This window comes from Rhea pennata, chromosome 2 (genome assembly GCF_028389875.1).
Source record: "Rhea pennata isolate bPtePen1 chromosome 2, bPtePen1.pri, whole genome shotgun sequence".
Lineage (NCBI taxonomy): Eukaryota > Metazoa > Chordata > Aves > Rheiformes > Rheidae > Rhea > Rhea pennata.
In genome coordinates, this window is record NC_084664.1 from 3213595 (window position 1) to 3228336 (window position 14742).

Genomic DNA, 14742 nt, shown 5'->3' on the forward strand with positions numbered 1-14742 from the left:
CAAAAATCCAACAGGCAGCAGCTGCAACGAAAAAAAAAAAATCATGGCAAAGAGAGTCGTTGCTATTATTCCAGGGAGAAAATATCTCTTAGCTAGTCCAGTGCCTCCAACGCCTCGTTTCCTCCTCTCTGGACCCTTTCAAGCTACCCAAGGCAAGGGAAAGCCTGTCAGCTGGGTGACACTCGCCTACAGATATAGCAAGCTTTAAACAATATGTTGCAGAGGAGCAGGCTCAAGGAGCTACATCTTTATAATAATTCTAATTATGATTGCTTTTAGGACCTCCGCCCCGCAGCAAACCCGCAGTTTTTGGAAACGCGTGCGATCCAACCCGGCTCACCCCCCACCACCACTGCTGAAAGGAGAGAAATTGTTGCAATATGTAGGGAGAGAAATTAAAGAAGAGATCAATTACTAGTGCCCTGTGGGGTGGATCTGGTGGATGAAGTCGTTTGCAGCGGTGCGGTCGCAAACGCCGGGCTGTGACTCCTGCAAATTGTGATGAGCTGGATGAGCCTTATTGAAATTTGCCTGGAAGAGGGTGATTTCTTCGCAGATGTCTTCACTGGAGCTCTTGGCTCTCTGGCTGGTCGGACTGGTGGGAAAAGGGTGTGCATGGCCGTATGTCTGTACATGGCTCTGTGTGCATGCGTGCGTGTGTATATGTAAAAATCCGCTTTTTTAAATGAAAAAAAGAGAGGGGAAAAAAAAAAGACTCCACAGAAAGTTTCTAGAAAGTTAGTTTGAATGCATCCCAGCCATCATCATGAGGAAAAGGGGATTTTAGAAGAAGACAGAACAGCGAAAAGGAGTGGGTTGACAAAATAATAATTTAAAAAAACCTTCACACTTTTTTCCCCCCTTTTTTTTTTTTTTTTTTTTTTTTTTTTTTTTTGCATTTTAGTAGCTTCGACCCAGGGAGTGAAATCCGGGCAGGTTGTTATAGCTACCCAAATCCACAGGGGTCCCCCCTGTCTATTTAAACCCCCTAAATCTTCCTTCCCCTTTTTAAAACTACATTTTATCCCTTGGCTTGTGGGCCAACGTGCCCCCTAATGAGTATTAAAACACTATCTCCTTGCAATTAGCTCATTCCTGACTTCGCGCTCCTGATTGACAGAACAAGCCAAAGCATCAGAATTCTCCCTTTGGCAATAAGTGCTGATTGGGTCCTTTTTAAGAGAGCTACTTCAAACTTTTTTTTTTTTTTTTTTTTTTTTTTTTTTAATATTTGCCTTCAGTGTCTTGGCTGAGAGAAGAGTTTTTTACCTCTCTGAGATTTTTTTTTTCCTTGAGAGTAGTAGAGGAAGCAAGAGAGGATTTACCTGGTCGGATTGAGTTCACTTCATTTGGCTTTTTTCTTTTTTTTTTTTAAATTATTGTTGTTATTATTATTATTAAAATAATCATCCTGCCTCAGAAGAAAGGAAGGTTTTGGCAACTCTGGTTAAAAAAAAAAAAAAAAAAGAAAGACAACTTTTCATCAATGGCCTCTTTTGGATATTTCCTGTTTCTCTGTGGGTTGAGTCAGGCTCTGTCAAGTTACCCAATCTGGTGGTAAGTTTTATTCTTCTACGTTTTTTTTTCCTCTCGTTTTCATTTATTTTTTTCCCCTCCTCTGTTTTCTCTGCAACCCCTGCGCTTAAGATGACTCGAAATTCTCCTTTCGTTGCCACTCAGCTAAAGAGGTGGGATCCTTCCAGCGCCAGCAAGTTCTTAGAACCTGCATTTCACCTCTTTTATTTATGCATTCGGTTTGTTTATTTTGACTGGGTTATACCTGCGCTCGCCTTCTCCTACTGTAAAGGAGAGAGCACGAGCGCGGCGGAGAGCGATCGGAAAGTTGTACTATATTTATTTATTTATTTATTTATCTCTCTGTTTATTATTTATTTATTTGTTTGTTTGTTCTCAAAGTGCTTTGATCCTCTCCCGGGAAGAACAAAAGGCGCTGCCTGAATTAAAGAGATAATGATACAAGTTGACATGAGCATTTCAAGGTGATTTCGAGCAAGTCAGGTGGAAGGAAGCGGGGAGGAAGGAGGGAGGGGGAAGAAGGATGAAAACTTTTTTTCTCTCTCTCTCTTTGCTTTAAGGAATATTAGTTTTTTTAAAAAAAAATGGGGGGGGGGGGAGAGACGGGAGGAAAAGGAGGTGAGACGAGACGGAGCAACCCGGGCGGGTTATGTAAAGGCAGAGCGGGGAGCGGCGCAGGGCAGCGCGCAGCGGCCGCGCAGGGCGGCGGGGACCTGCGCTCCCCCTCCTGCCCCCGCTCCCCTCCCCCTCGCATCCCCCCCGCGTGTTTTTTTGCGCGGTCTGAGGCTCCTTTCCGCGCTGCACCCTACGCCTTTAAGAGCCTTTTCGCTCTCCCCCACAAAAAAAAAAAAAAAAAAAAAAAAAAGAAAGAAAAGAAAAGAAAAAAAGAAAAAAAAAAAGAGCAAATGGTGCTGGGGAAGGCATGTAACTGCAAGATCTGCTGTAATTACCGCGGGCTGGTAATTGGGCTGCGGGAAGCCCGCGCGCAGCGAGGCTCCTGCTCCTGCTCCGCGCGCGGCTGCGCGGCGCGGGCCGGCGCGCAGGAGCCGCGGGCGGCGCAGCGCAGCCCCCGCCGCGGCGCCGGGGCAGCGGCTGCCGCCGGGCGCCCCGCGGGGCTTAGGGATCCAGGTGCTCCGACCCGGCTCCGGCGGCGCAGCGAGTCGCCCCGGGCTGCGGACGCTGTAAATCCCTCCAACAAAAAAAAATATATATATGTATATAATATATATATATATTTATCATCATCATCATGAACAAAAGGGGCATCGAGTATCTGTTTCGCCTCGGCTAACGAGAGCAGCCGGGCTGTGGGTTTCGGGTGGTCGGAGGCGGCGGGCGCAGCGGGTCGGGCATCGGCAGCGGGACGACGGGGCCGCGTTTGCAGGGCCGGGCGCCCGGGTGCGCGCTCCCCTCCCCGGCGGTGCAGGGGTGAGGGTGTTGAAGGCAGGCTCCTCAGCTATGTCAGGTATGTCTGAAAGCAGGGAATGCGTTGGGATGGGAGAAAGGTAATAAAATGCAAATGCGTTCTCGGGAAGACAGGCAGAAAGAGCACCTGGACTGGGAGTCATTAAAAAGCAATCTTTTATTCACAGCCCCGATCTAACTTATAATTAGAAACTCCGGTTGCATTCCTGATCGGAGAAGGAAATGCATTCCACCGATACCGACATAAATATTCCCTTGTCACCGGCAGAGGGGCGAGCGAAGGAGAAGCCCAGCCATCCGCAGCCGAAAGCCGCCCGGCACCTGGAGCCCCCTTGTCCCGCTCCGGCCGGTGCCGGGTGGAAGGGCAGGGAGAGGAGGTGGTAGAAATGGGACCAGAGCTCTCCCACCACCGGTCCTGGGCATCAGGTGTGCGCAGGGAGATTGCAGGGCGACTCTTGCTTTTCCTTGGTCTTTCTCCAGCCTTGCGCCGAGCAGCGAGCAGCGGTTTAGATGTTTCTCCTGCAAAGAGCGCGAGCCCCCTTAGGCCATGGAAATGCAAAGGAGATTTTGGCTGGGGTGGGGGAGATGCCCAGTGCTCCTACACTGGCCCTCTAAATCCTTCCCCGCCACACACACCCCTTTCACTCTTCATTTATCCTCCAGCAAGATATAAACCCATCGCCACCCCCCAAGGCGGCGGGGCAGACCTGGGAGCGGGGTGCCAGCCGGGCCCAGGGGCCGGCAGGGCGGGCAGCCCCGGCGAGCCCGGGGCTAGCGCGGGGGTCCTACCGCCCTGCGGGGCGCAAAATCCGAAAATTCAGAGTGCGTTTTACGTTTTTCTAAATCGAAACCGTGCTCTGGAGGGAGAGGCTGCTTGCAAAATAATTGATTAAGCAAACTGATTGCACTGCTTTATTTTATACCTTGCTTCTTGTTTGTTTGTTTTCATTTTTGTTTTTGTTTTTGGTTTTTTTTTTTTTTTTTTTTTTTTTTTTGAATAGGACTGGAGAGAGGGAGAGAGGGCCAGAGATTTATTTAGTCTGATAATGCAGGCGACAAACATATCATTTCAACCATCTCTGTTTAAAACTCCCCCCCCCCCCAATGTTAGCTGGTACTTGACCACTTACAGCAGAAAATCTGTAATTAACCTTCCCAAAACTGTTTTGTTCCTGGTCCCCTCCCGCCCCAAATAACAGTTTCTAATTAAAACATAAGCCCATCCTAATGCAAGCAGAGCTACAGATGCTTGCATTGCTCTCGGCTTCCAGACAGTTCGATCACCCAGAAAAAGCAGGGGGCTGAGAAAAGTTAGAGTTTGGTTATTTTTTCTCCAAAAAGAGAGAAATGAAGGGAAACATATACTGTGTATTCGGAGAAGCAGGCCGGTGGGCATGTATCTGCTACTGTGATTTCTATCTGCCTCTAAATAGAGCTCTTTTCTTGTCCGAGCAGGGTATTTTGGTTGTTATTCCCACCAGAGCATAGGGGCACCTGCTTAAAATTAGGACACACATGCACACCGCGGTGCTGGGTGGCCTCGGCACAGACACAGATGCGTGGCCGGGTAGTGAGAAGTTCAGGAAAGAAAAAGGAAAAAATTCCCATGGGGCAGCTGTGCTCTCTCGCTGTGTCCGTAGACTTTCCACTGCCCGGCAATAATGGGGAAAAAAAAAAGTTCTTATAAACTTCTCAAAAGAAAGAAAATCCTTAGGTTATGTATTTTTAGAAAGGGGCAAAATAGGCTTTAAAATAGCTGTTTAAAAGTAATAAATGGAGAAGGCACCGGTAGCCTTTGGGACCGAGGTGACAAGTTTCTAAGAACATGCTGGTGTGATTTATTGTGATTTAATAACCCAACGGGACCTTCTCCGGCGCAGCGTTGTGCTGTGTGACCTAAGGGAGCTGCTGGCAGCACCAGTAGGCCGTTATGCACCGTGGGCTTCAGCTGCTGAAGACCAGCAGCAAAAAGTTTGGGGGTTGGGTTTTTTTTTTTTTTTTTTTTTTTTTTTTGATGATGAGGGAAAAACTAGGAAACTTCAGAAGGAAAACTGACAATTTTGTGAGTGAAGAGGGTTAGGTTTAAGCAGTCCCCCGTGTTATCGGGATTTTTGGCCCAGGCGGTGTCATAGTTATAGTATGAACAGAAATAAAACTTTCCGGCTTCCTCGTGTTGCCTTGAATGGGAGGCTGCTTGGTTGCACGTGCAATGGAAAACTCATTTTATTTTATTTTATAATCAGTGGTTTGAGGCCTGACTTGATTCGAGCATAGCCAGAGAGATCAGAAATTATTCAGAGGGTTTGATTTAGGAGGAAAAAGCAGCAGACAGAGACAGAGCTCCATCACTGCGAGTCTTAATGTGCAGAGGCCCAGGAGGCTGGTGCTAGGGGAGATGGTCCATATGAGAGGGAGCTGTTGAGCCAAATCCCAAAGTGTGGGATTGCAGAGGAGCTGCAGGAGGCTCCCGGTTGGGGAGGTCCTCGTGTGACAGCATGTGCCTGGCTGGTCCCCTTGGGTACCAAGGGGATCCTTGCAGTCAACCCTGGCTGCAGGTGGCTGATGTACAAGTGCAAGGTTTGGGCATGCCCTGCTCCAAACTCACGCCTGAAGGCTTGGTAGATGCAGAAGGCACGGGCCAGTCTGGCTGTGGGCCAGCAAAGGTGTTTCTGGATGCCCCACACAAGAAGCACAGTTCCTGCTGTCACATAACAGGTGGATTGGGGCAGAATCAGCCCCAAATGCACTGAGTAACGAGATGGGCAATAACAGATAGGGAGCAACAGAAAGGAAGGAGTGGACCTGGAGATGCCAGGCTGCATTTGGAAAGTGGACATGAAGAATGTGTTTTAGGAATATTTTCCTAGCTGTGGCCTGTGTCATGCTGCAGGAGATTTTAGCTCTTTATTGTTTTTCCCCCAAGACTGGTCACAGAAGCTGTAATGGTTGAATCATCCATAAGTTTGGGCAAAGCCCTTGATGTCCTGCAGTAGGCACTCACAGCCCTTGAGGACTGGCTGATGTAATCTAATAGCTCTTTCCATCCTATTTCTTGTGATTTGGGGAAGGCAGGTACGTGGGAGTGGGATGGGAGGGCAGTCTTGCCAAGAGAAAGAGAAGGGAGCCTGTGGCATCACTCTAGGTATCCGCAGGTGCAACATGTGTGTGTACCCCACATCACACAAGAAGAAGGGCGCATGGGTGAAGCCTGAGGTCTCCCCAGGATCTGACCCCCTCAGGGCTGCTGGAACAGCTCCCAATTCACACTGGCGGCGGTGAACTCCAAGATGGGCTCTCGATCTCATGAGAAACGCGATGCTCCTCTGTTGCAAATCCAAGAGAACCGAGTTGAGTCTTGGCAGGCTCCTCGCTTAAAAAAAGCTCCATTTAGGTTTGGCAGAGAACAAGCGTGTTAAGTGAGAGATGATGATCCCTTGTTAGCCAGGAGGGAGGCAAAGCTGTGGAAGGTCACCCAAGGGACAGCGTGAGCTGCATGTGTTGGCATCGGAGCTCCCACAGCAATCTCCAGAGCTCTGAAATACGTATTTCATCTACCCGCTCCTCTGCTCCCTTAGCCAGAGCTGAGGATTTGATGTGTCAGAGCTGGTGGCATTCATCTACATTTCCTCTACTGCTGCAGTGGTTTGCAGTTGTGATGTTCCTCTCTAGAGACGGCAGCATTTCAGCCGGGTATGGTGCAATTCCTCTGCATTCACCCCTCTCCCATCCTTGCCCCAAGGGTTAGGAATTGCTTTTATATAGGTGCTATATATATATATATATATATATATATATATATATATATACATATATATAATATGTATATTACAACCCTATCTTCCATGGTCCTATTTTACCAGGCATTGCCTAAACAAGAATGAGATATCCAGCTGTTAGAGAAGCTGATGTTTTAGCCTATTTTCAGGCACCAACTTTTCCACCAGCCTGGATTTTCTTGAGCGCAACATGAATGATTTACATCCAAGAAGCAACAGGAATAGAAGGCAACTGGAGCTGAAGGGATCTTGCTGTGTAGATGTAAACAGTAAGAAACAGCCATACCCTGGTCCATGCTTAGAGTGCAATGTGCAAAGGGTAAAGAAAATATGATCCCATCTCCATTTCTCATGGTGAGGTTGCAGAAGTAGTGTGTAATGGTATTTATGCTGCTCCTAACATAGTCCAGGTATGGAGAAGCTGTGCCAGCGAGATTAAGTGACTGGACCAAAGTCACATGAGACTCCTCTGTCATGGCAGGCCTTGACAATTTTCCAAGGCATTAGGAAGACTGCAACTCTTCTTTCAAACATGAGGAGGACTTGGACTCTCCCACACAAAATAGTGTGTGTTAGACAAAAGTCATCTACTCCCTGAGATTTTAGCCTGCAAACTGTGTTGCCTCACTGCTTATTCACAGATTTTTTCCTTTCGAATTTAAGATAACTTGAAAAAATGAACTAACTAAACTGAAAGCCAGAAACTTGGTATTCAGAGCATTGAAGAAAGACACAAAGCAAGCGTTTTCAAACCAAGATTAAAAAATGTAAACTATTTTGCTCCCAAAGGCAACCCCTTTTCAGGTAGCCCCAGAGGCAAAATATGTCCTTTACAGATGCTTGAACATCTTTGAGTGCTCCAAGTTTTTCTAGCAGGATGTCTTACTAATGTAGCTTGAGGTCTGATATGTGCCCAGGGATGAAGAGGATGGTTTTTATTCCCGTTATGCAGCTAGATAGGCAGAGACGGAGGAATTCAAAGGCCCTGCCCAAGGCCTTGCGATGAGCCTGTGGCAGGGTTGAGTGCAGCATTGAGATGCTTGGACGTCAGGTTCACGGAGGAGAGGTAGTTTGTCCTGCTTTCTAAAACTTTTCTACATCAGTCCCATGCTCCAGGTTTATTTCCCAAGTGCTGGTGCAATGTACAGTGCGAGAGCATGGTAACTGCTTCAGGGGCAGCAATATTAATGAAATAGGTAGATCCTGTCCTCCTCTCTGAACTCCTGTGCCTCCTTGATGACCCATTTAGCTTGTGCACGGTCATCTTTTTCAGAGACTTAGCTCCACAGCTAGGCCTGCCACAGGTAACATCATTGGCACGCGATTCTGTGGCCCCTCCTAGATAAGGAAAGCCAAGGAGACGCCAGGAGGAGCGAGCCCAACTTGCTGCTCTCTCCATCCCAGATCTAGGGCATCCGCTTTCCCTTCACATCCCCACATCGAGTGGGCCAACTCCGCTCCAGTGGAGGCCAACACTGCTGCAGCCCACACTTCTACATCGCTTCTGCTCTTCCAGACAGGGACTGCCAGTCTCACTTCCATATGGCATCTCTGGCACTTAGCATTAGCATAAGGCAGGCTGTTCTGAGCTGTGCACCAAGCTGCTCTTTGGTTCCGGTGTCCTGCCCAAGTCCTCATGAGGAGCAGATGGTTTTGCTTTGTGTTTACAGTAGTGCAAGAAAAGCTGATCGTGACAAGCATATGTCAATACGCCTGCTTCCCCCTCACTTAGCATCAACGTTCCTCCGCGAAAGGTGCCCACGCTCGTATTCCTCAAGTGTGTGATTCAAATAACCCGGCTGCATTTCAAAGGACTTTATTGAGCATAATGATAGCACTTAACAAACATTGCACAAGTATGTCACAGGAGGAATCCTCTGGGCTCTGAGTCACAGGCGCTCCGTTTGGACAGCTGAGTTTTAAGCAGTGTGTTTAACACGCTGAGCCCACAGTCTCATCCCCAGGGCCTCCTGCAAGCAGGACTGGTCCTACTCTGACCAAAGCTGATGTCAAAATCCCCTTGCTGGAGCAGGGCTGGGCTTACGTCCTTTTTTGCAATCCTGAATGAAACTTCACAAGGCCAAAGAGTGCAGGCTGGAAGAGGGAGGTGAAGCTCTCGAAGATCTGGAGATCATCACTGCAGAGAAGGAGAAGGGCCTTTAGGCATAAAATAGGTACCCAATGAGGTCCATGAGAGCTAATGCAGTTCAGTGGGTCTAAATATTGAAGGGAGATGAATACTCAGGAAAGTCTGTAAGGGTAGGAATCCTCCCATGACATTCATAATTTTCAGGAGTTTGCTAGATTGGGCCCAGATTTTGTCTTATAGAAAAGCCATACCTGGACTGTCTGCTCAAAACATTTTAAAATAGTCTGGGTCATTTGTCATGTTTTTCATCCCTGCTGTCCCTTTCAAAGTGGCAAGGCTGGTTTCAAGTCCTCTTACGACTTAGCTCAACATGTAAAAATTCAGCTGATCGTCAGTTCTCTCCAAATTCTACTAGTGCTTGCAAAAACAAAAAAAAAAAACAAAAAAAAACAAAAAAAAAAAAAAAAAAGGAGAGAGAGAGAGGAGAAGGACCAATACATTAACTACCTTGTTTTGAACTCCAAACATAGGCACCGCTTTTAAAAACAGCCTTTAAACCAGAGGAGAGCATTATGCATCACAAAGATGTTATTTGTCTCTTTTCCTTGTCACCTGCATATTCAAAGTCCCCTATCCGCTTGGATGTTTCTGATACCCAGAGAGTGTTTTGCATTTGTAGAGCCTATGCCATCAAAGGGGTTCAAGGTGCCTTTGGTTTCCTCCTCACAGTTTCTGTCCTGGTGTAAATAATAGTCAATGATGCTTTATATCGGGAGAATGGTAATTCTCAGCAGAGATGCTGTTACTTTTCTCCAACGTGCTTATTCCCTTTCCTATATCATATTGTTGAGAGGCTTTAATCCTATTGCAATAGGATTAAAGCCCTCTCTTACACTGTACTAGCAAGGTCATATCATAGCGTGTGAAGTGGTTCCCCTCAAGATCTCAGACCTGTATTTTGCAAGGCGTAGCAGAGCTATTTCCTCTTTCCATGGAGGACGTCTCTGTAGTGTTCAGGTGTGTTGGAGGAAGTTTGCCTCAGATACTCAGAAAGTGCCTCAGGGGTGCCTTGAACTTGAAGCATGGGAGACCCTCCTATTTCTACCTTGGCCTTATGTCTATCACAGGTTATGGAAGCTCCCTTATCCCCATATCTCTATCCTGGTGTTTGGATTAAGTGCGTCTTCCAGAAATTCATCTAATCTCAAAACGAAGACAGTCAGGTGCCCACACATAGGGGTCTGCTTCCATCTAATATGCCATCCTAGTTGTCCTCACAGGGCTAGCAGATATGGTGCAGGATCCACTGATGATAAGTCCCTTTCAGGAGAGGTAGCTGGAGGCCAATCAAAAAAACCCCACAGCGTCACAGTGGCTCTAGATGCCTATCTGCAGGCAAGTGGGCGAAACCTCCAGGTGGGATTAATTTTACCCATTATGTCTGCAGTTTAGGTGTCTCCATCCAAGGCAGTCATACTTGGCTCTTTTGTAATCCATCGGGAGAAATGGACACTTTCATACAGTGTGATTCATGTGTACTATTTTAGATGTCTACATTTAGATGAAACAGGGCCCTTCACTCCTTTTACTGAGCTTGGCTGGTTAAACTCGCTGTGACTGTGGAGAAGTTGAAGCACCACCACTATAGGCATACAAATTTAGTCAAAGTGTACCCAAGACAGAGATTTCCCTTTGAAAATTTGTTCTGTTGCCTAATAACTAGCTGTTAAAATATGAGCTTAATTTCTAATTCCCATTGACTGGCATCATTTCATGTGGTTAAAATCAAGTCATGGACTTTTGCTCTGTCCTCTTCTTGTATTTTAGAGAGTTCTTTAGTGCACAGTGCTCATTTGTGTACCAGCATGGGTGCAGATGTGGTGTGAGTGATGCTGTGCTATTGCAGGACACGCATGCCACCCAGGCTAAAAGATAGCTGTAGCCTCCAGACCACCTCTCTAGTCAGCAGATCCACACGAGCTTAGATTTTGTCATGTTTTAGCATACTTGCATAAAACCTGAGGAACCTAAATATTTTGGAACCTGAATATTTTGCAGCTTTCTCTGTAAGGTACTTAGTCCTGCCTCTAAACCAATGTGCTCTGGAGCATAGATGCATCTTCCTCATGCTTACCACCCTCAGTTTCCAAACACAGCCACTGTCTCCCAACATCCTCCAACCACATCCACCCATCATTGACTCAAGCTTGTAATAAGGCTTCATCTCTAAACTTAAAATTATAAATGGGCTTTCTTGCTTCCCTATAGCAAGGGAATATGAGAACAGAGAAATCTCTGCTACAGCCAAGCCTGTGAAATGAAGTCACATGGCACTAAACAGAGCAGGAGTTTCTCCTGCTTCCAAAAGGGTGCATCTTGGCTAATAGAGATATTTACTAAGGGGAGGGAATAAAACTCCTTGAACAGTTGCCAAGCCTACTATTCAGTTTGTCCCTCTGCCCCCAGAATAACAACAATAGTGCCTGTTGCTAGACAGTGTTGTGCAGCATGACAGAAAGCAACTCTAATTCCTTGCAGCCTGAGGGACACACTTAAGGGAACATTTCCATTTTTTTCCCAAGATTGCAGAAACTGAGAAGAAATGGGGCGATCTAAGCTCTTGCTGGACAGGTAAGGCTCCCTCCAAAGCCAGCTGATGACTGGGAAGAGACTACTAGGCATCAGATAAGATTTGTAAAATTAACTGGGAGACTGGTGTTTCATAAAGGCAGAAAAATCTGGCTAATACTGGGATTTGGGAGATCTACGTTTGACTCATGTCGCTTTTGGAGGAAGAATTATCTCTTAACTTTAGCAGTCTCTATCCAGATTTCCTTTAGAGATATTGGCCAGAAAAAAGATACAATTATACTGATATATATTAGAGATTTATTTTTGGATGAAGTGAATCACAGCTGTACCAGTTTTCTCACCATTGCCTGCAATACGATTCTGTATGACTAGGTCAGAAAAAGATATCTCAATTTAAATAGAAGAACCCAACTCCTTTTCTCACTTTGAATAAGATCCTAAAGGCAAAGTGCACCTAATGCACCTTAATGCATCTAGGCATTTAATGATCCACCTAGAAATGTAGAAAACTAAAATAGGAGGCTTCCATTGGAAGATCCTTTTGAAAAGGATTTAGGAATTGAAAATCCCAGAGGGAATTGCTCTACATCATTAGGCAATGAATTACATTTAAAAATCTGTCATTCGGATTCCTGGTGTTTGACTCCACATTTGTATAAAGGAGATGAGCAAAAAATCCTGTATCCCAGAAGGGTGGTCGATGGGATTCCTTATGGCTTTCTGTGTGCTTTTTCCATGAGAAGAGCAGACTCACTGCATTTGCTATGAAACAACTTGCCTTACCAGGTGAGCTGGATAACTCACCTGATTCTATGTACCATGGGGTTGCTGCCGCTCCTTATGAGTTTGATTTGTGATGCTGGTGAAGAGACATTCTGGAGGCCCTGGGGAACAGGAGAGTGGTTCTTCTGAAAGTACACAGATACTGAGAATATGGGCTAGGGATGTTATGAAGTGTGTGTTGATGTAGGGTTTTTTTGTAGTGAGGGATTCTGTCTTCTGAGGGAGCGTTTGGGTGGAAGGCTCAGTCCAGCCTAGCCACAGAAATGGTCTCATTTGAACAGTGTGCTGATATTTTTAAAGGCTTTGTTATGCTGTCATTCACAAACAGTGTGAATCTATGGAGGAGGAAGGTGCCACCCTTACCTCCAGGGCCTGAGAGCAATTTTGATGCAATGTTAACAGAAGCATGGTTTAGTTACCATCTGCAGAGATTTGTTGGTGGAAGTGGTCAGACAACACGATAAGAGTCTAAGTAGAAAAGGACAGACAGAGAAGAAAAGTACAAGGATATTTAGACTTATAACTCTTATTGATGTGTCACAGACTCATTAACTGATTTCATTGCTGCAATCTGATCAATCAACTGGTTTTACTGAGCTGCCCCTTGTATTGCAATACTCTTAGTTCATTCTGAACAGGAGAGAAAGTGGATTTGCTTAGTTTATTTATTGAAGTGCTTATTTCTCTGTACATGCCGCAAAGAGAACATAAAATGAGCAGCACAGATTTAGCTGTCTGACTATTAGGCATCTTAGGTTAGTTGAGGTGAATCCCACTGTGGGTTTGCAATAATAAGCATGACAACTTCTACTGTCATTAAATTATTCAATCCAGAGATCATCTCATCCGACCTCATGTACCCAGGCTGGATTAAATATACCTAAATCTCAGTTATGAAGAAAGAATAGATATACAAGGTACTTAGCACCGAGTCATTACTAACAATAATAGAAACTGGAGATGAAAGGAACTTATTGGATCTCAGTCCTTTTCTAACAGGACAGGTCATGGATATTAGTAGAATGATGGAAAAACCTAAAAGTCACTAATGACAGAAGAGCAACGGTACAGTGGGATCAAGTTTTTGGCTGAAGGAGTATACAGCCCAGACAGATATGGCAAACGACTGACTTGAAAGAGACTAGATAAGAGACATTAGCAGAAGATTGGGAATCAGACAGAGAAATGTTAATTCAGTGGCCACTGAAAACCTTGGTGCAACTTGCCCATAGGCACGCGGGAAGTCTGTGATAGACACTGAGTCCTGCTGATGCAATGTGTGGTCTTGGTCCCCTCCTGAAGGAAAGGGTGAAGCTCAGTCATAACACAAGGCAGTGTGTTGTCAGCACAGCTTTCCTACAGCTCTAATAAAATTATAACTTAACTGTGATGGCTACCAGAAGATTTTCCAAACTGTGATGTGGAAACTACTTCAAGGGTTATGTAGTCCAGCATGTATTTACAGCCAGGAATGGTGGTAACTGCCACCAACACTGCTGGTAGTGGTGGTATCTCTTGCCTCTGATAGTGGTACTCAGCCAGAATAATTTGAGAACTACTGGCCAACACACAAGCTCCAGAAAACAAGGTGATCTATGCTTTTGTAGATTTGTGCATGGAAGAGCCCAGTCTTGTCCATTTTTAGTATAAGAGGGGTAAGACAACATGCAAAATCTTGACTATCTAATGAATTGCAAACTCCTTGTTAAAACCAGGGCAAAAAAAAGATACCCAGTGGCTAAAGCACATGCTTAGGGCATGAGTCCTCTAGCTCATATCCTCTCTCTGCCCTCCACTATTCTGATAACCTTCAGCAGAGGTTCCTCTCTATGCCTCTATTTTTGATCTATAAAACTGAGATAAAAAACATTGTCCTGCATCACACAGGGGCTGTAATTTCATTAAATACCATGAAGAATTCAAGTATAGATGGCCAATAAGGCTAAAAAAAAGTACTAAAAAAGGTCACCTTAGTGATCTGCACAGATGGGAATCAGACAACTGAAAACCCAGGAATGGTAATCTTCTATGGTCTATGGCACAAGTGGGCTGGTCACATACCATTTCAATGTGCAGCATGAGGTCACTAAGCAGAGCCTGAGGTATAGCAGGAAAGGCTATACTGGAGTTACCTTTGACTCATTGTTTCTAAAAACACGGGGGTGAGGATATTAGGTAGGGCATCTGGACTCTTGTGACTCAGTACCACGAAAAGCGTGCGTGATGAGTTTTGGTTCATTCACTCTGTTGCAGAGATGTACATAATGCCTACGCACAGCAGCCATGCTGAGCAGGATTCATCATAGTCCATCTCAGAGCTGGACATCTCATCTGAGCTAGTCATCTAAGTGCCCTTTCTAGTCAATGAATGAAGACTGACACTTCTTTACCGTGATTCATCAGGTCTGTCTTTGATGCCAATCTTAGGATGCAATGACTCTCTCTCCATAGGAGCTGATCTCCCTGTTTTTCTGATCAGGAGAACCTAGATGACTAGTTAGATGCCTGACTTCTAGATGAATGAGGTTAGGTCAAATGCTC

At 45.6% G+C, this 14742-nt stretch overlaps 1 protein-coding gene across 1 annotated transcript in view; it reads left to right on the top strand.

The window, feature by feature from the left end:
- The first annotated feature begins 1486 nt into the window (after positions 1-1486).
- Positions 1487-14742, top strand: part of WNT3A (Wnt family member 3A) — an 86231-nt gene continuing 72975 nt past the window's right edge. The window contains exon 1 of the mRNA XM_062567636.1: positions 1487-1557. Within this exon, the coding sequence (XP_062423620.1) occupies positions 1487-1557 (71 nt within the window). The remainder of the gene's footprint in view (positions 1558-14742) is intronic.